The sequence below is a fragment of the Rana temporaria genome, chromosome 2, assembly GCF_905171775.1.
Source record: "Rana temporaria chromosome 2, aRanTem1.1, whole genome shotgun sequence".
Lineage (NCBI taxonomy): Eukaryota > Metazoa > Chordata > Amphibia > Anura > Ranidae > Rana > Rana temporaria.
In genome coordinates this window covers 333,226,005-333,252,992 of record NC_053490.1, presented here as the reverse complement: position 1 = coordinate 333,252,992, position 26,988 = coordinate 333,226,005, and the positions used below count along the sequence as shown (strand labels likewise).

Sequence of the window (26,988 nt, the reverse complement as noted above, 5' to 3'; positions counted from 1 at the left end):
CTTATTAAAGCATTCCCACTAAGTATCACACAGGCAGGATTTACAAGCAGTAGTGGTAATAGTACTAGATAGCATCAAAACACTAGGGGAAGACTTTACAGCATCAGTAGTGGCCATAGTAGTCAATAGTGTACCAAAAAATCGGGACACAGGTGTCTTGACTGAGCAGCAATAGTAGTAGTAGACATTGACAATACAGTGTCAAATCACTCGGGCAAGAGGTGCCATGATGAACAGCAGCAGCAGCATCAGTAGTGGTAATAGTAGTATAGAGTGGCAAATAACTAGTGACATAGGTGTCTTGATTGAGCAGTAGTAGTAGTAGTAGACATTGACAATACAGAGTCATATCACTTGGGCAGGAGGTGCCATGATGAACAGCAGTGGTAATAGGAGTATATAGAGTGTGAAATAACTGCTGACATAGGTGTCTTGACTGAGCAGGAGCAGCAGCAGCAGTAGTAGTATTAGCAGTAGTAGTTGATACAGAGTCATATCACTTGGGCAGGAGGTGCCATGATGAACAGCAGTGGTAATAGGAGTATATAGAGTGTGAAATAACTGCTGACATAGGTGTCTTGACTGAGCAGCAGCAGCAGCAGCAGTAGTAGTATTAGCAGTAGTAGTTGATACAGAGTCATATCACTTGGGCAGGAGGTGCCATGATGAACAGCAGTGGTAATAGGAGTATATAGAGTGTGAAATAACTGCTGACATAGGTGTCTTGACTGAGCAGCAGCAGCAGTAGTAGTATTAGCAGTAGTAGTTGATACAGAGTCATATCACTTGGGCAGGAGGTGCCATGATGAACAGCAGTGGTAATAAGAGTATATAGAGTGTGAAATAACTGCTGACATAGGTGTCTTGACTGAGCAGCAGCAGTAGTAGTATTAGCAGTAGTAGTTGATACAGAGTCATATCACTTGGACAGGAGGTGCCATGATGAACAGCAGTGGTAATAGGAGTATATAGAGTGTGAAATAACTGCTGACATAGGTGTCTTGACTGAGCAGCAGCAGTAGTAGTATTAGCAGTAGTAGTTGATACAGAGTCATATCACTTGGGCAGGAGGTGCCATGATGAACAGCAGTGGTAATAGGAGTATATAGAGTGTGAAATAACTGCTGACATAGGTGTCTTGACTGAGCAGCAGCAGCAGCAGCAGTAGTAGTATTAGCAGTAGTAGTTGATACAGAGTCATATCACTTGGGCAGGAGGTGCCATGATGAACAGCAGTGGTAATAAGAGTATATAGAGTGTGAAATAACTGCTGACATAGGTGTCTTGACTGATCAGCAGCAGTATGTCAGGACCATTAAGGTAAGTACTCACCGAGGCCGAGATGCTGAGGGCGGCTCACCTTTGTGACCCTGTGCAGACCACTCCCTGGAGTTAGTTCCCGGCACTGGTGCCTCCTTGTGCCGCCCCTCCTCTGTTCTGGTAGGCAGACTTGGTGCAGCTGACGAAAACAGGGCAGGTGCAGAGGACTGGAGACAGTCGTTGATCAGGCAGGAACAGGCAGGTAAGTCCAGAAGGGACCAACAGGAAACAAAGGCAAATCCGGGTCACAGGCCGTGGGTCAGGAGTTGGAGAGATCAGAGGAAGTCCGTGAGAGCAAGCCAAGGTCAAGGGGCAGGAGACAACAGCAAATCCGATAAGCAGGCAGGGGTCAAGTGTAGGAGATGGCAGAGAATCGTCAAGGTCCAATCCGGGTCAAGCAGGTCTGGGTATACAGGTTTCCAAGGTTCTCTCACAGGGTAAAGCTGACAACGAACCAGCAATTAGCAGAGGGGAAGGGGCTGGCTTAAATAGGCCGCACTGGCCACTGATTGGTCCACAGAAAGTACAGGTTCAGCACCAGGCTCAAATGGATAGCAAGCAAAGTAATACTTGAGCAGTGGCTCAGAGGCAAAGAGCTGGACTCACAATGGACAGGTCCCAGGTTCAATTCCACCCAGAGCCAACTGGGGAAATGTGACCGTAAAGGGCAGTGCCCTGACAGTGCCCCCCCCCTAGGGGCGGACTCCGGACGCCCAAACTGTCCACTAGTTCCGGATGCTCCTGATGGATCAAACAGGGAGCATGTAGATCTTTACTTTTTCTTTTTTGGCTTTTTTGATCCTGAAGTTCTGGTAGGGGGCGCCCTCCTTGCTTGTAAGGCCTGTTCAAATATTACCAGATCCTGTCTACGGACCATAGTACCATCCGAGGCATACGTGCAGTCTGGAGGGAGAACTTCAACTGGGGACATAGGAACTGAAGACACCGGAACTGGAACTGGGGACACAGAAACTGAGGACATAAGAACTGGGACTGGGGACACTGGAACTGAAGACACTGGAACTGAAGACACTGGGACTGAAGACACTGGAACTGAAGACACTGGGACTGAAGACACTGGGACTGAAGACACTGGAACTGAAGACACTGGGACTGAAGACACTGGGACTGAAGACACTGGGACTGAAGACACTGGAACTGAAGACACAGGAACTGAAGACACAGGAACTGAAGACACTGGAACTGAAGACACAGGAACTGGGGACACTGGAAAGGTAGGTACAGATTCTGAGGCATAGAAAAAACTTCCAATAGTACCCACTTGAAGAAGCTTTGGCCGAGGTGGGCGAGTTGGGCAAAGCGATATAAGGTGCCCGCTAGCACCACAATAAAAGCAAAGTCCATGGGCTCTTCTCCGCTCTCTTTCTGCCATAGATAGGCTGGACCGGATGACCCCGATCTGCATAGGTTCTTCCTCCTCCAAGGTAGGCGTGTGAGCATCCACAGAGATATCAAGACCTTGTGATGGGGAAGCTTCCTGGCTGGGCACATACAGGGTTTCATAATCTGGCACACACTGGGCTGGCTGGGTGTCATAACCGCACTGGGGCTTCCTATCCCTGGGTACCCGTAGGCCCCGTGAATTAAGAGCAGACCTGGGAGCGCTGGTCTTCTTGGAAACAGAAACATATGAGTCCAGCGCAGACATGAACGTCTCCCAGCTGTCCAAGACTGGACTCTTTTCCTGCAACAGCAGATGAGCCCACGATTTGATCTGCCCTGTTAGCAAATTGATGGAGGCTCGAACCTTAATATAATCCGTGGCATAGGTCCTAGGTCTGAGGGTGAACAACAGCTCACAATCGGTTTGAAAGCACAGGAAGGATGCACGGTTCCCATCGAATTTTTCTGGCATAAGAACAAATGGCTCATAATATACAGGTTCCGGGGCTGGGCGTGTTGTCTCTTTAAATTTTTGGACCTCCTGTTGTAATTCCTGAATAGTATGGTTCAGGCTGGAGACTTGCAGAGCCAGTAGTAGTATTAGCAGTAGTAGTTGATACAGAGTCATATCACTTGGGCAGGAGGTGCCATGATGAACAGCAGTGGTAATAGGAGTATATAGAGTGGGAAATTACTTTTGACATAGTTGTCTTGACTGATCCAGAGGAGTCATGGGAGAAAGTCATGTGGTCAGATGAGACCATAATATAACTTTTTGGTCATAATTTCACTAACCGTGTTCGGAGGAAGAATAATGATGAGTACCATGCCAAGAACGCCATCCCTACTGTGAAGCATGGGGGTGGTAGCATCATGCTTTGGGGGTGTTTTTCTGCACATGGGACAGGGTGACTGCACTGTATTAAGGAGAGGATGACCGGGGCCATGTATTGCGAGATTTTGGGCAACAACCTCCTTCCCTGAGTTAGAGCTTTGAAGATGGGTCGAGGCTGGTTCTTGCAACATGACAATGACCCAAAGCACACAGCCAGGATAACCAAGGAGTGGCTCTGTAAGGAGCATATCAAGGTTCTGGCGTGGCCTAGCCAGTCTCCAGACCTAAACCCAATAGAGAATCTTTGGAGGGAGCTCAAACTCTGTGTTTCTCAGCGAGAGCCCAGAAACCTGACTGATGTAGAGAAGATCTGTGTGGAGGAGTGGGCCAAAATCCCTCCTCCAGTGTGTGCAAAGCTGGTGTAAAACTACAAGAAAGGTTTGACCGCTGTAATTGCAAAGAAAGCCTACTGTACCAAATATTAACATTGATTTTCTCAGGTGTTAAAATAGTTATATTCAGCACTGTAAATACATCAGGTCCGGGGCTCCATCAGGGAATGCATGACAAGGGACCCTTCAGCGCCCTGAACCGACGACGGGTGCCAGAAAGTCACCGCCGATCCAGGACTCATTCATCTTTATGAATGTGAGTCTGTCCACGGAGTCTGTGGACAGACGGGTCCTCTTGTCCGTGACCACCCCACCTGCCGCGCTGAATGTCCGCTCAGATAGTACGCTGGAGGGGGGGCAAGACAATAACTCCAGCGCATACTGAGCGAGCTCGTGGCAGGTGTCCAATCTGGCAACCCAGTACTCCATGGGGTCGTCGGTGCTCATACTGTCAGAAGCACCGACGGACGTCATGTAGTCTGCCACCATGTGGGCCAGACGCTGGTGGTGACTGCTGCTGCTGCTGGTGCTGGCACTGGGTCGCTCGGTTTGGAAGAACATCCTCATCTCATCCATTAGGTCCCCTGCTCGGCTGCTGCTGGGTGCAGCCACCTGCTGGGTGAGATGAGGGGGGACAACTGGAGGCCGGGGAGTTGCCTGCTCCAATCGGCTGACAATGCCTGCCTGCAGTTCCTCCACCCGGCACTGCCTCTGGCTGGCTGGGATGAACTGCTCCAGTTTCCCCTTGCACCTGGGATCCAAAAGGGTGGCCATCCAGAAATCATCCCTCGCCTTGATGGTCTTAACCCGGGGGTCCCTCCTGAGGCATCTCAGCATGTGGGCAGCCATGGGGAAGAGCACAGCCCGCTGTGACTCCTCACTGCTGCCCAGGTCAATGAGGTCCGACTCTTCATCCCTGAGGCGCTGCTGGTCACGCTCAGAGATGCCCAACCCCCGGACTATCGGTGCCCCCAACACCGGCTCTCCCTCCTGACCAGGCCCTGACTCCGGGATGACACCAGCAACCACCTCCTCCTCATCATCATCATCCTCCTCCTCCTCCTCCTCGTCCTGGCCCTGGTCTCGGTGGAGCATTGCTGACTCCTCCTGCTCCACCAAGGCACTCTCCCCAGCTTCAAGCAGGCGATCTAGTGTCCTCTCCAGCATGAACACTATTGGCAGCACGTTATTGAGGCCGACATGCTCACTGCTGACCATCTTGGTCGCCTGCTCGAAGGAGGACAACACTTGGCAGACCTGGTGTATCTGCCCCCACTCCGCACAGGCGATGAAAGGGAGTTGTGCTGAAGCCCTCTCAGTGCGTAGGTCCATCAGGTACTCCCTCACCGCCCTTCGCTGCTCCCACAACCTCTTCAGCATGTGGAGGGTGGAGTTCCACCGCGTCACACTGTCCACAATCAGCCTGTGAAGGGGTAGACTGTAGTTCCGCTGCAACTCGGACAGGGACGCGGTAGCGGTTGGGGAGCGCCTGAAGTGGCTGGCAATCCTACGCGCCTTTGCCACAATGTCACTCAACCCGGGATAAGTGCGCAGGAACTTCTGCACCACCAGGTTGAGGACATGTGCCAGACAGGGCACGTGGGTCAGACTGCCAGCACTGAGGGCGGCGAGTAGGTTGCTGCCGTTATCGCAGACAACCATACCTGCCTGGAGCCTTCGGGGTGTCAGCCACTTCTGGACCTGAGCCTGAAGTGCTTTCAGCACTTCTTCTCCAGTGTGTCTCCGGTCCCCTAAACTAACAAGCTGGAGCACGGCCTGACAGCGCACGTGCCCCACACTTGAGTAGCTACGGGGGCGCTTGCTGGGAGGCTCAGCAGCTGCGGAGACAGTGGCTTGAGGGAGACCAGCAGTTCTCCCCTGGACACCCCGGGGCGGCACCACAAGATCGGTTGCAGCCGATCCCTCACCGACGCCTCGGAGGGAAACCCAATGGGCCGTGAAGCTGATGTAGCGCCCCTGCCCATGCCTGCTGGTCCAGCCATTCATTGTCAGATGAACCCTGTCGCTGACGTGATCCAGCGACAGGGTTACATTCTGCACAATGTGCTGGTGTAGGGCAGGGACACCAGTCCGGGCAAAGAAATGGCGGCTGGGGACACGCCATCGGGGTTGGGCCTGCTCCAACATCTGCCTGAAGGGGTTGCTGTCAACTATGTTGAAGGGCAGCAGATGTTGGGCAATAACCCTTGCCAGGAGCCCATTGAGGGAACGCACACGTCGGTCTCCAGGGGGGAAGGGAGTGGTGCGGTCAAAGGCGTCTGAAATCGACGCCTGGCGCCGGACGGCAGTGCGGGACACAGACGCGGAGGGTGCTGTGGAAGTAGAGGTCTGGCTGCCGGTACCAGTACCTGTACTAGAGGGAGCGGGGGGGCATGACCTGCTGGAAAGAGATGAAGCTGTGGCAGGGGCTGCTGTACCCTGCTCACTTGTGGTGGTGGCGCTGCTACCACCACCACGCTTCATCTCGTCAAACACCCCCCAGTGGTTTATCCTCAGGTGCTGGTTCAGGGCTGTGGTACCTACCCGAGCCAAACACTTCCCTCTCTTCACCCTCACTTTACAGATCCGGCAGACGGCCACGGTAGGGTTGTCTGCCACCAGGGTGAAGTAGTTCCAGACAGGTGACTTCAGCACCGCCCTCCTGTCAGATGGGGTGACGCTTACTTGCACCTGCTGGGACTCGGTACGCACAGGTGGAGCTGCCTGCTGCTGCTGCTGCTGCTGCTGCTGCTGCTCCTCCTGACACCTCCTGCTGCCATCACCAGTGGAGACCCTGACGATGGTCTCCCTGGTGGTGACCTGGCGCACCGTTTCACCAGGGTGCCTACCTTCCCCGTCGTCACTGACGCAGTGAGCCGACGCGTCAGATGGCAACCATGATGGGTCACCCTCTTCGCCCCCAGAGATGTCAGACCAAGGGCTGAGATGTGTTGGTCTGAGGGAACCAACTGACATGGAGCCTCTAGCCTGGCTCCGCTGTCCCCTCACCCACGCCTGGGTCTGACTAGGTGCTGCTGTTTCCTGCACCAAAACAGCAGCACCAGTTTGAAGGGATGTCTCTGGGATACTGCCAGCAGGTATCCCATCCTCCTCATCCATCCCTTCAAAAAGGTCCTGACCATCAGGACAGAGCTGGAGGTCTGCCTGATGCATGGCCTCCCCCAAGAGATCCCTCTCACTGTCACTGTCGAACAGTAAGATGCTGGACTCTTGGGGGCTGGGGGGGGGTACTACAGGCACCGGTGTAATGGTGGTACTACTGTGAGTCGGGACCGACGACTCAGTGGCACTGCTGTGCCCCATGTAGTCCACCACTACTTCAGCCTGAGATGGCAATATCGGGCGGCTGCCCGATGGGAAGAACTCCCGGATCAGGCGGACTCCCCTTGCACCCGATCCTCTACCACTAGTAGGGGCACGAGAGGTACCCCGTGTTGGCAGCAACCCAGCACTGGGAGTAACTCCCCTACCCCTGCTGCCACGGCCACGGATGCCGCTCATGATTGCTGATGTGTGTGGGGGGGTAAACTTTATTGGGGGGGGGGAAATGTGAGGAAAATGTGTTTTTATGTGTTTTTTTTACAAGACAGGCACGCAGACAAAGACGTACACAGACAGCTACTAAACTATAATAAAAGTAGTACACCAAAGACAAGGACTACAAAATTTAAAAAAAAAAATGCACTGAACAAACACTAACTAAATTTTTTTTTTTTTTTTAACACAAAACACAGACACTAAACACACTAAGCTAAGCTAGATGAAATAAATGTACACTAACAGTGTGTACACTTACTACACAGAAATCTAACTAAACTGAACAACACAAAACTTAGCTTTTAGAAAAGCTCTTTAAGAAAAACTAAGCAAAATGTGCACTGAAATCACTAGCAAATATCACTGAACAGCGAAGCTGCAAGATCAAACAGTAACACAAGATGAACAAAACAGCACAAAACTTAGCTTTGAAAAAAGCTCTTTTAGAAAGCTCAGCAAAATGTGCACTGAAATCACTAGCAAATATCACTGAACAGCGAAGCTGCAAGATCAAACAGTAACACAAGATGAACAAAACAGCACAAAACTTAGCTTTAAAAAAAGCTCTTGGGTCTATTGCTTTGAAAAAAGCAGTTGATAAACTGGAAAAGATGCACTGGAATCACTAAATAACAATGCAGCACTATGCTGATGATGATAGATCAATCAATCAGGAACAAAGACACAAAGACACAGGAACACAGAAACAGCCTCCACACTCTCTAGCCAGCTTCTGAAACTGCAATGAAATGGTGCTGGGAGTGACCTTATATAATGTCCGTGCAGGCAGGTTCCTATTGGTTGCTAACCTCTGACGAGTGTGGAAGGAGAACTCTGATTGGCTCTGATGCAAAAGGGCGGAGAAAATAATCGCGCAATATTCCTATTGCCGAATATTCGCATTGCGAATATTCGGCAATATAAAATGATCGCTTCAGCTACTCGGCCCAAGGTCTCTAATCATACCAGCAATGCTTTTAGACGTCTATGGAGATCACTAGGATGTAATCTGTTTTAAAAATGAAACTGTAAAAATCGCTCTGATGCGGAAGATAGGGGCGAAGAAAATAATCGCGCGATATTGCGATTGCCGCATAATCGCATTGTGATTTTTCGGCAAAATTCAATGAACGCTTCAGCTACTCGGCCCAGGGTCTCTAATCATACCAGCAATGCTTTTAGACGTCGATGGAGATATCTAGGATGTGATCTGTTCTAAAAAAAAAATTGTAAAAAATCGAATATTCGGAATTGCGAATATTCACCGCGAAATTCGAAATATAGCGCGATTTCTCGAATATGCTATATTCGAGTCGAATATTCGCAATGCGAATATTCGTGAGCAACACTATTCAGGAGAGGGAGGGGCCGCACTCTGTCCCCCCCTCTTTTCTGCGGCCGGCCAGGTCAACGTGCTCGGATAACGGGTCTGGTTATGGATATTTAGGGGGAACCGCACGTAATATTTTTTTTAAATTGACGGCGGGGTTCCCCTTAATATCCATACCAGACCTGAAGGGTCTGGTTATGGATATTTAGGGGGAACCGCACGTAATATTTTTTTTAAATTGACGGCGGGGTTCCCCTTAATATCCATACCAGACCTAAAGGGTCTGGTTATTGAATTTGCAGGGACCTCCGTGCATTTTTTTTTATAAAAGTCCGTGTCCCATTGACTACAATGGGGTTCGGAGTTCGGGTTCCCGAACCCGAACTTTTTTTTTAAAGTTCGGGTTCGAACCCGAACATCCACCGCTCAACTCTAATCAAGAATTGTAATTACACGCCCCTGTTGAACAGGGGCAGAAAAATTGGGCCTTAGGCACTGGTGCTGGTGCCACAACACTGCAACCCCTCACAGATACTCTAGTTGGAGCGCAGGAATGAGCCCTGCTGCAAAGTTTTGCAGCAAAAATTTTAACTACACGCCCCTGTTAAACAGGGGCAGACAAATTGGGCCTTAGCCACTGGTGGCGGTGCCCAGAACAAAAAATGTTCTTATAAGCTATCAACATGAACATTGAGGAGGAAGAGGATAGTCACTCTGGGATGCTGGACAGCTCCCTGTCTGATCTGCTGGACAAACCTACCTGATCCATTGGAATACTCTGCCTTGTGTCTTGATTGTTGTTGAACCTTGAACCCCTTGCTCCTCCCATGAACTTCCTATAAAAGCCTTGTCTCAGCACTTCCCCATTGCCAGGTTATTGTGCCTTCCCAGCCAGTGCCTTGCTATCTGTCTGCTCTGCTGCCATTTGTACCTGCAACCACCCGTGTTTGACCCTTAGCCTGTTCCTGGACTACTCAACTGCCTGATCCCAATCTGCAACCACCCGTGTTTGACCATCAGCCTGTTCTTTGACTACTCTTCTGTTTGATCCCAACCTGCAGCCACTCGTGATTGATCCCTTGGCTTGTTTACTGACCACGCTGCTGTTTCATTCTTGTCTGCCTATCCGCTACTGGACTCCGACTTGCTCACCTCCTGATGATGACCTCAAGCCGATGGAATAGGCCGCTTTGGCACCTGCATTGGCAGCCAAGGTAGCCTGGTGACAGAAGATGAGGATGGCTTGGTCATCCACTCTACCAACTCTTCTCCATGTTGTGGCTCAACATGGCCAGCTGCCGAAACAAAAGGATAAGCATGCCCCACAGCCACGTGCTGATGAGGATGCACCATGTCCACGACCAGCACTTTTGCCTCTAGACACAGTGCCTGCTTGCCCTCTTTTATTGGCTTGTGAGTGTCTGCCCCTCCTTGTTGGCCTTCCAGACATACTGTATTTGATGTATTGGAATAGGTACACAATATATATATATATATATATATATATATATATATATATATATATATATATTTGTATTGATTATACTGCAGCTAGCTGAATCAACTGCCTGCCTGTAGTATATTAAGAAGAGAACAACATGAATTGTCTACAGTGAGGTATAGCTGCACACTGTGCCCAGTATAAAGTAAACTGACTTAATATACTGCAGCTAGCTGAATCAACTGCCTGCCTGTAGTATTATTAGGAAGAGAATAACAGGAACACTCTGCAGTGAGATCTAGCTAAAATAGATAGATAGATAGATAGATAGATAGATAGATAGATAGATAGATAGATAGATAGATAGATAGATAGATAGACAGTGTGTGTGTATATGTGTATATATACATATATTACACATTACACTAAATATACTGGATCTAAATAGCTGAAACACCTGCCTGCTTAATCTAGCTTACTGAAATAAAACGACAATCTCTCTCTCTCTCTCTCTCTCTCAATGCTGCCGGAACACACTACACAAGGCCAACGCGCAGGTGGCCTTATATAGTGTGGGGCGTGTACCTAACCCCGAGCCATGATTGGCCAATTATGGCTCTCTGTGCTGACGGCGCTGTGATTGGCCAAAGAATGTGGGTCATAGTGCATACTTGGCCAATCATCAGCCAGCAATGCACTGCGATGACGCAGTGCATTATGGGCCGTGACGCGCAACTCGAATTTAGCGCGAATGGCCCATAAAGTTCGATCTTCGTTGAACGATCAAACAGCCGAAGCTCATCCATAATATCTAGTAAGGGATTTCAAAAGATTGTATATCCACTGCATATCCACTGCATATAACAGAATAAAAAGCACCAATCTAAGCCAACTTAAGTTGCAAAAGCAAACAAAATCAACAAATAAGGGAGAAGAAAACATGATGCTAGTGTACATTTTTAACTGTTTATTCACATTAAAGCAGAATACGAGGATAAATTTCCCTGGTGAATTCATGAGCAGCAATAGAAGCCTCTGAGAAGTTTTTGCCCTTAATTTTTCTAATACACTTTTTAGTTAAAATTCTATTCTAATAAATAACGGATATGGTAGTCAAATTTCTTACTATACATATACTGTAAGATGGGAATAACCAGACAATCATTTGAAAGACATTTCAAAATCTACTTTCTAGTAATCATTTTGCAGAATAAATAGGCTACAATGAAAATGTATTTAATATACAGTTATGTGAATAAGTAAACTCTGTGACAGTGGTTGATATTTGAGCAGTCTAATATTCATCAAACAGTGCCTACAGATAAAAGGGGATATACTTGAACAAATAACACATGCAGTTGACATTAATTCTCGTAATCTAAAGCCCCATAAACACTATTAGATTTTCTGCAGATTTTTGTCCTTAGATTTACCAAAACCATATACTGTAATATGAGGTCAAACCTTGTGGCTGGGTTCACACCATTGCAAACTGAATGCAACTTTCCCCGCATCCATTTTGCATAGCAGGAGAATGTGACCGGCTCTCTATTAACATATCTCCGGGGTGGCAGCAGAGCACACTGCACAGAAATGCTGTGCGTCTTTGGCTCCCTTTCAGGGCCGATTTCAGGCAAAGATTTGTCCCTGAAATGGAGAACAGGGACGCACAGCGTTTCTGTGCGATTTGCGGCCGGTTTAGGTGTGAACCAAGCCTAAAGCCCCATACACACTATTAGATTATCTGCAGATTTTTGTCTTTATATTTACCAAAACCATATAATTTGAGGTCAAACCTTAAGAGTTTCAATTTGTATGCACTACATGGTTTGGTAAATCTGAAGACAAATATCTGCAGAAACTCTAAAGCCCTGTACACACGATCGGATATCTGATGGAATATAATCCGATGAAGCTGACTTTCATCAGTCTTGCCTACACACCATCGGTCAAAAATCCGACCGTGTCCAAATGCGGTGACGTAAAACACTACGACGTTCTGAGAAAAATTAAGTTCAATGCTTCCGAGCATACGTCGACTTGATTCTGAGCATGCGTGGATTTTTGACCTATGGACTTCCACACAGACGATCGTTTTTTTTTCCATCGGTTTTTTATCCATAGGAAAATTTTACAACATGTTCTATTTTTTTTTTTTTTACAGATGGAAAACAAACCGATGGGGCCCACACATGATCGGTTTGTCCGATGAAATCTGTCTGTTTTTATCAGACAAACCGATCGTGTGTACATGACTTTATAGTGTGTATGAGTCTAAATGACGAAAAAAGCACATTTGTCTAATGGAAAAGGTAGAGTACATGTCTAAATTCCCCCCTGAATCCTTGAAATTTAAATCAAATGTTCCAGATAAGGTGCCAATGATATAACCACTTTAGGGAGTATGCAGGTGGAACATGTCTTATTTAACATTTTTATTGCCAGGCCCTGATCTCCAACTTTTAGGCCTCGTGCACACTGAGCGTTAAAAATTCTGTCTGGCTCTTTTTTTTTTCTGCCTCTAAACGCCCCTTCATGTTGGCCTATGTGTCCATTCACACATTGCCAGCATGTCCAGGAACAGCAGCATTTTGGCAGAAAAAACTCTTAACGAATTTAAACATGCTAGGTGTGTCAGTCGCTTGACCAGAATAAACTATTGCATGCGCTTATATGCATAAAGCATTTTTATTTTTCTGCCAAAACGCTGCTGCCAGGAGGTGTTTAGGATAGCTGTGCATGAGGACTTAATCTCAGGTGGCCAGACCATTTGTGCTATTTTTCACCTACCGATTTGACATAAACACAAGCACACTCATGCACCACATGATGAACTAGATGGACTGGTGTCTTTTATACCAACTATGTAAGATTTGAAAGTCTGTAAAAAGCCCACCCAAATCATACATTTTCAAAAGCATAGCACCTGTAGAATAAAGATGTTGCGCAAGTGTTCATCAAAAAATATTATCTATAAAATTACTCTAAAGTATTAAAGAGTACAGAAACACATCATAACTTACAAAATGTTTACTAAATCTAAAACAATATTGAGTTAATAACAAATATTTGCCAATCTTAAATTGTGCCTTTCTACAAGATGATAAAAAATAAATAAGTATGCACAAACGTAAATGAGCAACTTGTGCTTGGAGGTCTGGTACACTCAAACATCTTGCAGCTGAAGGAATTCTTCATAGAGAAATGGTCAAAAAATTTGAATAAATGTCAGAGGCTGGTGGGCAGTTACACTAAATACCCACAAGAAGTTGTTTGTGATAATAGTTAGGCCTGGTACAGGCCGAGAATTCAGCCTGTGTGTATGGCACATGGTGGGATGAGAGGATGAGAAATGCATTTATGCACCCATATATGCGATTCTGGGGTCATTTACTCCCTATTTATTTATGTTTTCTTTTATTGTGTTTGGTTGGTTCCCTTGATCACCATGAAGGGGAGGTGCTCCAGGTTCTTAGGAAGTGCAATTAATGGCATTTGTACAAGTATTTATTGAGCTGAAGAAGCTTCTGTTAGGCTCTGAGGAAGAAGGTAAACCGTATTTATATCTACATGCTTGTGAGTAGTTTTTATCTTTTTTATACAAAATATATTCACTTAGGATAATGCACTAGGCTGGTGCGCCCTCTTTTCTTCTGTCTGTGTGTACGCCAGCCTCTTCAACAGAAGTCAGCTGAATGGTATCCGATCAGTGCTGGCAGCCAATGACAGTGAGCGCTGACCAGTATGTTCTGGTGGCGGGGACAGTCCTCCCGCCCCCCCTGTCAAAACACAATAGGTCCGTGGGGAGATCGCTGTACTAACCTCAAATAGTTGGCATACTGAGCTCCTCAAGAGCCAACGGGCTGAATGAAAAAAAACTGATAGTGCGTACTAGGCTTTATTTGAAAAAAAGCCATGTTCAACCAATAGAAGGAAAAAACCCAAAATGAATACAAACCTATATACACAATCCTATACCCACAGCTGATCTAGAGAAAGGCAAAAAAACCATAACACATGACCCAATTTGCTCCAGCAGGGGGAGAAAAATTCCTTCCTGATCCCCCAAGAGGAAATGGGATATTCCCTGGATCAACTTTACCTAAAATATTAGTATCCAGTTATATTATGTGTATCTAGGAAAGTATCCAGGTCTTTTTTAAAACCATCTACTAAGCTGGCCAGAACTAGCTCTTGAGGGAGTCTATTCCACATTTTCACAGCTCTTACTGAGAAGAAGCCTTTCCGTATTTGGAGGTTAAATCTCTTTTCATCCAGATATATAGTGTGCCCCCTTGTCCCCTGTGATGACCTTAAAGTGAATAACTAAACACCAAGTTTACTATATGGACCATTTATATATTTATACATGTTGATCATAACCCCCCCCAATTAATCTCCTCTTCTCAAGAGAGAATAAATTCAGTTCAGATCATCTTTCCTCATAGCTGAACTCCCCCACGCTTCTTACCAGTTTGGCTGCCCATCTTGGCGCATGATAATGGGGTTAATACCAGCTTCTGATGCCAAGGGTGTACTTACCTTTTCCACAGCACACCATTGCATCTATTTTTTATTTTTTTCCTTTAATACAGTAATCATTTTCCTTGCATTTTTATTCAAGTATATCCCCTATGTATCTGCTGGAATGTTTTGAATGGAGATCTAATACTTGTCTGTTCAAATATGTTAAATAAACGTTAACAAATTATCATTGTGGGCACATTTCTTATACATTGGTGTAGAATGGGATTAAAAATCATGCAGGAGATTGAGAAAATATTCATATGAAGGAAGACGTGGGTCTTGCTTGATTGTTGCCATGTACCATGGATTTTCTTTCATCAAAACTTAAGGTAGCATATGTGATGCCTTCATCTAATGCCTGGTGCTAAAGTGATAAAGGTATACTGGATTAATTGCATATACAAGCTTAACAAAAGTAATGATGCCTTGCAAAGTACTTTAATATAATACAGAATTAGACAAATCTTACCAAAATCTCAGAATTATCTACAAAATTTAAGACCCAGTGTTACATTAGGAAAAAGGGTATGATATTACAGATACAGTATATTCCTAATTAATCCGAATTGATAAATGCTCATAGTTTAGGAACTCAATAGGCTTGCAGACTTGAATTGACAACTAGCTGCCAATTAGTTTCTGACAGGTTTTGTGGGATAGGCAGATAATTAATCTACACAGACTATGCAACTACAATTGTCAGGGAACCACCTTTCATTTTCTCAATATCATATCTTCATCTCAAATAAAATCCAAAATATTAGGCACAGAGAGATGGAAATTATCCCTATTGATAGAATGCATTGTGGGCTTCATGTGAATTCAAAATGGTATGCCCTGGCCTTATAGAACACCCTAGGGACTGACAAGCAAGTCCCTAGGGGCCTGCATGGGGCCTGTAGATGATGGTCATGTGACATTTTGATTCATTGCGATTGGGATGATGGACTAAAGTTACAAATCTTAACCCTGATTAGGCTATCAGAGTTGGCTGGTCCATAACCCAGTGTTTCTCAACTCCAGTCCTCGGGGCGCACCAACAGGTCTTGTTTTCAGGCTTTCCATTATTGTGCACAGGTGATTTTATCAGTTTCACTGCCTTAGTAATTACCACAGCAGTTTGATCTGAGGGAAATCCTGAAAACATGACCTGTTGGTGCGCCCCGAGGACTGGAGTTGAGAAACACTGCCATAACCTATGACCACTTTAGGATTTGAGACCTCTCCTCACAGCTGGTGAGACAACACCTTCAAAGGTGATTCATCAAGGTTAGCAGCTGGTTAACTGTCACACTATATATGTAATACATGTGGTTACTTGTACCACATGCAACATACAATACGTAGGAAGGATGACCAGATGACTAAGTGACAGAATGATAGACCATTTTTCTGACATCAGAACTATCAAAAACACAAACTTGGTAAGGCATTTACAACTGATTTCACCATCAAAATGTACAATCCTTTACAGTTCAAATAGTTGAAAGGGTTAATTGCCCGGATCACGTGGTGATCGCTTCTCCCTTCTGTGCAAAAAGGAGGTCTATTGGATCTTTAGACTGGATACTCATATCCCAAAAGGCCTAAACCATGAGTGGGATATTATCCTGAATAATATATACTTATCTCTGTCTTCATTCCTACATCGACTCTCATTATATATATACCGTATTTATCGGCGTATATCGCGCACTTTTTTCCCCTTAAAATAAGGGGGAAATTGTGGGTGCGCGATATACGCCGATAGCCGCTTCCCGCGCTCAGTTTTAAATGCGCCGACATATACCGAGTGCAGTACATTCGGCTAGGCTCGGCTTCGCTCGTGCTCACGCATAAACGTCACAGAGCGTGAGCGAAGCCGAGCCTTGCCGAATGTACCCGAGTGTACTGCACTCGGTATATGTCGGCGGAGGCGTTCGAACTGAGAGCGGGAAGCGGGGACTCGACTTGAGGCGCGCGCTGGAGAAGCCGGGAGGACACCACCGAGGCCGCAGACGGACGCCGGACCGGACGATGGACGCTGGGAAGACACCAAAACTGTAAGTAATAAAATCATATAACATTTTTTTTTACAGGAATTTCGGGGGCAACTTTAGGGGTGCGCGGTATATGCGGGAGCGCGCTATACCGCGATAAATACGGTATACATATATATATATATATATATATATATAATTTCAGACCTGCTCTGCTCCTGATCATCTAATTCCATATTTGAGTGTTTTGTTCCTCTTTGGAGATTCCACATAATTTCCATTATTGTAACATTAATTTTATTTTTTCTTCATTAGTGGTTTAATATGATAAAATAATAAAATATACATTTTTATTGGGTTCAGGGAGGGAGAACTGTTTTTTTGCATCTTTGTATTTTTGTTTTATTTTCAGCTCAGGATCAGTATTTTTTACTTGATCATTATCATTTTTTGCATTTTCATTCTTTGAAATTCACAGTCTCAGGGGGTTTGATTATTCCACATCTTTTAATTACAATACAAAATTGTTGCCAGTATTTTTATATACTCTCTCACCATACACACCTGCTAAGCCTTTGCACATTTGAATGATGGCCAATGATGCATAAACACTCCCCCACATGCCTGGGATCTTCATCCCCATGAGTAAGCTCAGAGGGGTGGAGCGAAAAATGTTGGGTGTGGCCTGGCCAGTGTCCAGGCTGAGGTTGCCATGCATACACCCAGTATAGGAACAACACGGATGTGTAGCTTTAGGGAGTCTTTTCTTTACTGCCAGTGATTCATCAAGGGTTAGGTTCCATTCCACATCTATACCCCTAAAAATTATGTAACATTTTGAGTAGTTTATTCTGAATAAGGCAGCTCCTGGAACTTCTGGTGTACTCTCACCAGCAAGATAAAGCATACTGCCCCAAATGGTATAAGTTTATTTCAGATTTTCTTTTTTTTTATTCAATAGCATCTAGCCAAATTTATGTGTGCCATTTTCCTCACATAGGAGCATTGAAGTATAAAAATGAATAAATGGCCTCTATGTACTAAGATAAGAATTTACACTCCTAGAGAAATTGTTGCAATATTTTATTAATGCCAATATGCTTGGTTGTAAGTTTAGCTTCTGAATGCATATAGATTATTTTCAATGTGTGAAAGCCATTGGATCTTTCAAACAAGGATATGTTTATGTGTGTGTGTTTATGGTTGCCTACCTGAGAAACTGCTGGTGGTGGCAAGTTACCCTAAGTTGAATGTCTGGTGTGTATGGGCAGTGGGAACAATTATACACCAACACGTAGATCTGCGTAAAAATGGGTAATACCAAATGGTACCAAAAGCAGTCATAAAAACATGTAGCCAAGTATGATACTGGTATAAAAATGTGTACAACGATACCACTGCTGAATCCAGATGAGGAGAGGTTAATATCAGTCCGTCGGCATGTAGATGTCCCATGAAGGGAACTATCACAACTCCCAGTGGATGGTTGTAGAATCCCAGGTTGATAGAGGGAAGTGATAGAGGGAAGTGTAACAGCCCTTGCGTGTGGCAGATAGTAAGGTCCTGCCGGCATGCAGATATAAAGGCACAGCAAAGGAGCCCTTCAGATGGACACGGCAAGCCCCGCCGGTGTCCGTGACGTTACTGGATCTTCGACAGAACTCCCTGAAGGCCCAGAAGCCGGCGGAGAGGTGAGTACCAATCAAAAGAATTTTAATCGATCAAAAAGATTTTGATCGATCAAACAAATTAAAGATTAATCGATTAATTAAAACTTAATTTGCACAGCCCTAATATATATATATATATATATATATATATATATACACACACATGTACACATTATATATATATATATATATATGTATGTGTATATATATGTATACACATTAATATTACAGGGGGACATGGTTACAGTGTTGGGGGGTCAGAACGAGGTAGACGGAAGTTAAAAATCTTCCTCCTTCCTCCTCAGAAACCCCGGGATTCCCTCTTCACTCCCTGCTTCACCACCTCTGAGATGGTGAATCGGGGAGTGTGAATTCTGACACAGATCGCCAGTGAAGCTCTCAGATCACAGCTTCATAAACTGTCCGTTACTGTGTCAGTCTATGAGACTTCTCTGTGTGTAGAGATAATCGCCGGGAGAAAAAGTTCAAACATTTCTCCCCCCGATTATCTCTGTTTCATAAACTGTTTATGGGCTGTGATCAGTGGTGATCCTTGGAATCACCGCTCTTCACTGCTTCATAAACGGACACCTTAATGTGATGTCTTCTCTCCCCCTCTCCTTGCCTGCAGTCAGGAATCCCCAGTGTGAACATAGCAAAAGTGCTTTTAAAATCCTAGAATCCTTTCTATTACAGTAGTATATAATGTACAATGTATGTGTTTCTGTAATCTAATTATGCCAAATACCCTGTTATAGTGTCGCTCGGCGCTTCCATGACCCGCCGGAACTCTCTTTCCCGCTCTGAGCACTGTAGAGGAGGGGGGGTGAGATCCCCCGCTGACAGCTGGAAGAGGAGGAGAGCAGCGGGAGATCAGCTGAGCGTGGAGCAGTGCTGTACCGTACTTTGTATTTGGCACAATTAGATTACAGAAACACACACATTGTACATTATATACTACTGTAGTAGAGAGGATTCTAGGATTTTTCAAGCACTTTAAACTAGGGCTAATTTTCAGGGCAGGGCTTAAATTGCAATATATATAACACACTGTGCAGCACTAATATTCAACCCTTAAGTGTGTGTGTGTATATATATATATATATATATATATATATATATATATATATTAAATAAAGTGCTCGTGCTCCGTGATTCACACTCCGTCCTTAACTGCTTGCCGACCACCGCACGCACTTATACGTTGACAGAATGGGGAAAGGGACCTACCTGTACGTCCCCTTTAAGGAAGCGGAAGCGAGACTCATCTGCAGGGCTCCATGGTTCTCTCCCTAAAACGGGCACATATTGCGGGAGCTTACCATGCCAGCTATTCTTCCTACGCTAGGGGGGTCTCCACATTAGTCACCAATGCTATGCCCACTTCCATACATGCAGTTAAGACTGATGCTAAAGGGAGATATGTCATACTGGTGGTGCAGTTGATGAACAGGTTCATGACGTTTGTGAATTTATACATGCCTCCTCCCTTTTCACCATCTCATCTGGATGACATGATATGGGCCACATACGAGGTAGCGGAGGGGAGCATCTTCATTCTAGGTGATTTTAATACAGTGGCAGACCTGGCCTTGGATAGGTTGGGTGCGTCATCTGGAACTCCAGCAACCTTGATGGGATGGCTGTCTACACCTGGTTTAGGAATGTCTGGCGCTTTCACCATCTTGACACTAAGGAGTACTCCTGTTTTTCAGAAATGCATAAGACGCTCTCCAGAATAGATACTGTCTTGGCTGGGGGGGGGGGGGTATGGAGCTGGAGCCCATACCCTATCTGGAGCCCTATCTGACTGTTTGTCTAGTTGTCTCCAAGAGGAATATGTGAAGATTAAATGTACAGAGGCTATCAAGCATTTCTGGGCCGAAAACGGAGATGCTGGATCGCCTCTTCTCCAATGGGAGGCCTTTAAAGCCACTTTGAGAGGGGTGTTTATAGCGGAGGTGCATGGGTTTAAAAAACAGTTGGCCTCCACAGTACAGGATAAGGAAGCAGGAGTATCGCTAGGGGAGGCAGAATATGTTAGGGACCCCCACTAGTTAGAGACTGTTGACACTGCAGGCAAGAACCCGGGACTACCAGATTGTTCTGACTGACTGAACCACAAAGCTTAGTCTTGCACAGCGCAGACGCGTCTTTGAATTGGGTAACAAGAATGGCAGACTCTTGGCGTACTTGGCATGACCAGAATTTGTCCCGATGTATATTAAGACCGTATATGACAGGCAGAGAACTGAGGTTTGTGATTCAGCTGAAGTTTTAAGAATGTTTGTTAAATTTTATGAGGAACATTATGGGTCCTGTGCTGCTGCAGGGGGAGAGGCATTGGAGACTTGCTTGCCAGACATTGACCTACCTAGGCTCACAGATGACAGTATTGCTCTGGATGCAGATATTACTGTCGAGGAAGTGGAGGGGGCGATTGTCTCCTTTGCTCCTTGGAAGTCTCAGGCTCTGGATGGCCTCCCCTTGGAGTGGTACCGCACCGCTGGGTATGGTTTGGCATCTCACCTGTTAAGAGGGTTCAATGCAGCTAGGTTGAAGGGTAGATTGTCTCCCTCCATGGGGGAAGCGTTGGTCGTTCTGCTCCCTAAGGGGGGGGGGACCATCGGGAGTGAGACTTCTATCGTCCGATTTCGCTGATGAATGTTGATACCAAAATTTGAGCCAAAATACTCGCAGGGAGATTACAGACAGTTATCCTGAATTTGGTAGATGCGGATCAGACGGGATTCATACAGGGACGATGTGTATAGATGAACATTAGGAGACTTTTTGTGAACCTACAGACTATACATGACAACTCTTGGACTAGAATAGTGGCCCCCTTAGATACAAAAAAGGTGGAGTGGGCATACTTGTTTCGCCTCTTAGAATCCTATGGTTTTGGACCCATATTCATTTCCTGGAAAAAAGAAATGTTGCGCTAAAATGCTTTTTCCTTACTTGTTTTGTGTTTGTATGACACTGTCGTGTTGCAGCTAAGTTAGGTATTTTTTAGTGCCTTAGCGCGGTATTTCTTCTCTTTGTCATATTCATTTCCTGGGTGCAACTACTGTACACGGACCCACTGGTCAGGCTCATTGACTCCATTATTGTGGGATTTTTGTGGGGATCACGGGCCCCAGGGTCTCTCTAGTTCTAAAGTTGCCGGTTACAATGGGGGGCATGGCCGTTCTGTTTGGGCTCCAATTTTTTGGCTTCACAATTGTCCTTTTTACACTGGCAACTTTTTCCCCAGACACCCAATTACACTACTTTGCTCGAAGCAGCGGTTGCTACCTCGCAAGAAACCCTTCAAAATATGGTGTACTGGAAGGGGATCCTGGGGAAGGACGGTGGGATCAGTCATGGCTCTTCTGGGAAAAATATTCCATCTTTGTTCCCAACGGAGAGGGGATGGGCCCTTATGGCTACCCCCAAATAACCCTTATGGTGTAATAAATCGTTAGAGGAGTTTTTGAAATTACCACACGGATTGCTGACATGAGCAAAATATGGCATAAAATGTGTACATAACATTTGCCAGGATAAAGCTTTTACAATAGCAAATACTGTATATATAACCATCCCTCTATTATTCTTACCTCTTTTAGGCATAATTGGTGTTTCAAGATTACCGATTTGCCTTTCAACAGTTGTGTATAGCAGTAATCAATAAGCACAAGCATCCCCACACAAACCTATTAGCCATATAAACAACCTTCCTTTATATACTGTATAGTTCTTTGGTAAGACTTTTGTTGAAAGTAATGGTCTGGCAACACTTTAAATCAGAAAAGTAACATGCAGAAGAGCTTTTAAAAATAAAAGTAGAACCTAAACAGGCATGTACTTGGGAAATGAGGCATTTGATACTAGATAGATTATTAGTTATGCAGTGGCATTATTTATTCTTACAAAGACTAATTGTGATTTTTGGTTTATTAGATATCAAATGATTATTTACCATGTGGAGACCAGTGGGAGAGGAAACTTCTTTACTTCTGTCTGGTGACACGGTAGGATCATGTTTCACTTAAAAAAATAAAAATAAATTATTACTAGGTTATAAGATATATATAATCATTAATAATATATTTAACCCATTCACGACTAAGCCTATTTCTGACATTTGGTGTTTACAAGTTAAAATCCGTATTTTTTTGCTAGAAAATTACTTAGAACCCTTTATTGCTTTATTTCTAATTATTGAGTTGTTTACATTAGGATTTGTTGAGTCTTACATTAGGATCCCTACATTTTTATTTGAGTCTATCTAGCCTTTATTTGATTTTATTACAGCATACTGCTTAATTGAATTTTTAAAGTCCACTCCTCATTCTCTTTTTTACCTATTTAGGCAATTTACTGTCCTTGGATAATTGTTTGCTTATTATCAGTCATCATATCACTTTTAACCACTAGATGTCGCACTAGTTTGGATGTATTATTGATTTTATTCTTGCTCCATGTCTTGCAATTCCTGGTTTGTTCCACCAGATGGAGCCAGTTTTTATGTCTCATTTAAATAGTTCTATATTCAGTCCGTTTTTTTTTAAATATATATTACTCAATTTTAATACGGATGCAATTTTATTTAAGAATCCAGATGTGCTTATACATTATGAATGGTCATTAATTTTTTGGGCACGTCGCGCTGCTGGTCAACATAGCAACGCTGTGCTATTTAAGTCACCAGCACCTCCACGGCCTTCCATCCTTTTGAGAAAGTGACGTAGTCTTTCACAATATGCAATGGCGACCCTAGGGTGGGCCAGAGGGGGCCCTGACCCACCAACATTATGCTGTGCCCCACCATGTTCCCCCCCCCCCCCCACATTTTTTTGCATTTTTTGTATTTTGCTCGGGCCGCCGCTGGAGTAACAGTCTCTCCTGAGAGGGAGAGCGTCCCCAGTCAGCTCTGCGGGCATTTCTCCCCCTCCCTCTGCTCGCTGACACTGCATAATGCGAGCGCTCACACAACCACAGTCGCCCGATCTGCTCCTTCCCCTGCATCCTCATTGGCACGGAGAAGAGCGAGTTGTGGGGGGGGGGACAAGCCGTCATCTCAGTTACTGAAAAAACAGACTGATTTCTCCAGTCCTTAGGACAGGAGAACCAGCCTGTAAATTCTGAGAGTGGTGACTGGAAGCTGAGCCGAGTGTCAGTCTAGTCTTTTACAGCCCAGCGAGTCCAGCCACCTCCCCCCCCCTCTCTCCTCACATACGATCAGGGAGGAATACAGCTGCTCCTCCTCCTCCTTCCAGTCCCACCCACACTATCCCTGTGTGCTGTATCTGAAGATAGGGGATGTGTGTGTGGGGATTATGAAAATCAGCAGCATTCCTGGCAGTGTGTGAATGATGCCTGAGATTTTAGCCTGGACCGTGGGTAAGTGTGTGCACTGCAGACTGCAGTACACTGTAATCACTGAACTGCATTATCTCCATCCCTTCTCTCCCTCATCTGTCTCCCTCCCCCTCTCCTGTTCTTTCAAGACATTCACAATGTACTTCCACTTTCAGTTAGGCAGGTAATATACGGTGCAAATTTCTTTCCTGCAGCCACAGATTGCAGGAAAGAAACTTGCATGATTCCCCCATCAACACAGACAGTGCTGACAGGGGAATATCCCTTCTGCCCAGCAATTGTATTCTCCCGACAAACAGTGATTATCACTAGTGACTACAGCAACCACTAGTGATAATCATAAGAGAATCTTCTCAATAATGGTTCAAATCTCAGCCAGTTCCTGCTGAACCAGCTGAAATTTAAACTGTCTATGTCTTAGCTCTTAGGCAGCCCATACATTGATCACTTTTTTCATTCAACTATTAGGTTGAATGGAAATAAAATAAACTACCCAATTCCCCCATCTACACATTATAGGGGGATGGGGGAATCCTCCCAGTGTGGACCAGTGCTGGAACAACCAGAGTTGCTGTCCTGTCCCGGCTATTCACAGTGCTGGTTTCTGTCTCCATGGCAGCAGCGGCAGCACATTGGAACCCAGTGCTGGTTACTTTATGGGGCTGATGTACAGGAGGGCCAGCACAATTTGTTGTTAGAGATGGGCTGGGGGGCATGTTCAAAATTCCACATTCCAGAGCCTGCCAGGAAGCCCACACTGCACAGCACCAATCACAGGCAGCGAGACATTTCCCGGTCCGCAGCTGCACAGATCAGGAAATGTCTCACTGGCTGTGATTAGCACTGGGGAGTGTCGGCTTCCTGGCGGGAGATCGGGCATGTGGGATTTCAAACACACCCGAGCACATCTCTGTTGGTTGTAGACAGTCGAGGTGATGCTCCTAGTCAAATCCTAGTGTTAAATATCAGTGATTTTATTGATCAAAGCCCACACTTTACAGGCATAGAGCCCACATGGCTGCTGAGCATATGGGTGATTATATATATGTGGTTGTACTCTTGATGATAATAATAAATACTGTGTTCATTAGATCTGACTGGGAGCATCACCTGGATCACATCCCGATCAGCATGTCAACAGAGAAGGTTTTACAGCATTACTGCTGCTAGGTGACCAGCTGGGGGCTCGACTCTCTATAACCAATAGTGCCAGCCTTCCCCTGCATGCACCCATAATGTCACCAGCACTAGGTCCTAATAGACTGCCGCTGCCAAGGAGACAGACACCAGACCAGCGCTGTCAATAGCAGGGACATGACAGCTGGGGAACCCCACAGTGGCAGAACAACAGGGCCCGGTGGCAAGACAACCTTTGCAACCCTGATAGTTCTCCCACTGCTTTGGACCCTTATATTTTCTTGGTGTGTTGGTGACATATATCTCTTGTTTTCTGCCACCCTGGGGGGGAGGGGGGCAGTATAGTAGGAAGGGAGCTCACTGCAGAACATGTGAAAGGGTCCGTTGTGGGATTGTAGTAAAGGGCCCCAGTATATATATATATATATATATATATATATATATATATACACAGTACAGACCAAAAGTTTGGACACACCTTCTCATTCAAAGAGTTCTCTTTATTTTCATGACTATGAAAATTGTAGATTCACACTGAAGGAATCAAGACTATGAATCAACACATGTGGAATTATACATAACAAAAAAGTGTGAAACAACTGAAAATATATTTCATATTCTAGATTCCTCAATAATTTGGATCAAACTGTGGCCACTGTGTCTTACTCTAGGCGCTGTTCCTCGTTCTCGGGGGCTCCCCATCTCAACCCCAGGGGAGACATCGTGCCCGGACCCCCCTTTCTTCCTTGGGAAACTTACTATACCACCACAAGACCTGGTCCGGTATCTGCCAACTGTTTCCATCCTGTTGGACAGTCCCTGTACTTCCCCATTTTCAATGCATTATCATTTATTTTTGTTTATTTTCATTTCCAGTATACTGCTCTAAAAACACTTCTGATGATTGGCTGAAATGCCAGGAAACACGTAGAGTGCCCCTAGATGCCAACAATCACCTGTTCCATATATTCTCCAATTTATCTATTTTATTATATATATCTGCCATGTCTGTGTTTTTATTTCTGTATTGCATGCTATGTAGCAGCATATCTAGAGTAAGCCTTGTGACTACCTACCTATTTGATACGAAATATTTGCATGTATATAAGATTGTAAAAATAAATCATGTACTGTAACTTAGGGCCAGATTCACGTAGACTAGCGGCGGCGTAAGTTTTCATCGCAAGTGCCTGATTCACAAAGCACTTGCGATGAAAACTACGCCGGCGGCCTCCGGCGTAAGCCCGCGCAATTTAAATGGGCGTGTGCCATTTAAATTAGGCACGCTCCCGCGCCAGACCTACTGCTCATGCTCCGTTTCGTAACTCCCGCCGTGCTTTGCACGAAGTGACGTAATTTTTTCGAACGGCGACGCGCGTAGCGTACTTCCGTATTCCCGGACATGGTACGCAATCGACGTTATTTTTTACATTTCGACGCGGGAACGACGGCCATACTTTATACAGCAATACGATTGCTGTGTAAAGTTAGGGCAGGTCAAACGACGACTAAAATTGCGACGGGAAACTAGAGTAGCGGCGACGTAGCAAACGCGAAAAACCGTTGTGGATCGCCGTAACTGCTAATTTGCATACCCAACGCTGGTTTACGACGCAAACTCCCCCCATTGGCGGCCGCGGTATTGCATCCTAAGATCCGACAGTGTAAAACAATTACACCTGTCGGATCTTAGGGATATCTATGCGTAACTGATTCTATGAATCAGTCGCATAGATACTCTGAGAGATACGACGGAGTATCTGAGATACTCCGTCGTATCTCAGCTGTGAATCTGGCCCTTAATTTTTATGGTATTATTCCTTTTGACATGGCGCTCCCTCATTTAAAGTCCCACAAACTCCTCTCTTCTATAGCACATGATCGGTCTGTGGAACAGGAATTAAATGCACTCACTGGCCAAAGATTGTTATCTGATCTGTTGAAGTGCTCCTCAGGCCTGGTACACACGATAGGATTGATCCGCGGATATGGTCCGCCGGACCGTATCCGCAGATAAATCCTCTG

At 45.3% G+C, this 26,988-nt stretch overlaps 1 protein-coding gene and 1 long non-coding RNA gene across 2 annotated transcripts in view; one reads left to right on the top strand and one right to left on the bottom strand.

Moving 5' to 3' along the window:
* Positions 1–14,657: 14,657 nt before the first annotated feature.
* LOC120927071 (transmembrane protein C1orf162 homolog) overlaps positions 14,658–26,988 on the bottom strand; it is a 68,000-nt gene continuing 55,669 nt past the window's right edge. The window contains exons 5-6 of the mRNA XM_040337499.1: positions 22,424–22,491; positions 14,658–15,171 (exon numbers count right to left, since the gene is read on the bottom strand). Coding sequence (XP_040193433.1) covers positions 15,064–15,171; positions 22,424–22,491 — 176 coding nt within the window. The 3' untranslated portion in view covers positions 14,658–15,063. The remainder of the gene's footprint in view (positions 15,172–22,423; positions 22,492–26,988) is intronic.
* The window catches only part of LOC120927072, a 45,067-nt gene continuing 40,487 nt past the window's right edge, over positions 22,409–26,988 (top strand). Inside the window, exon 1 of the long non-coding RNA XR_005747027.1 lies at positions 22,409–22,475. This is a non-coding gene — a long non-coding RNA (uncharacterized LOC120927072). The remainder of the gene's footprint in view (positions 22,476–26,988) is intronic.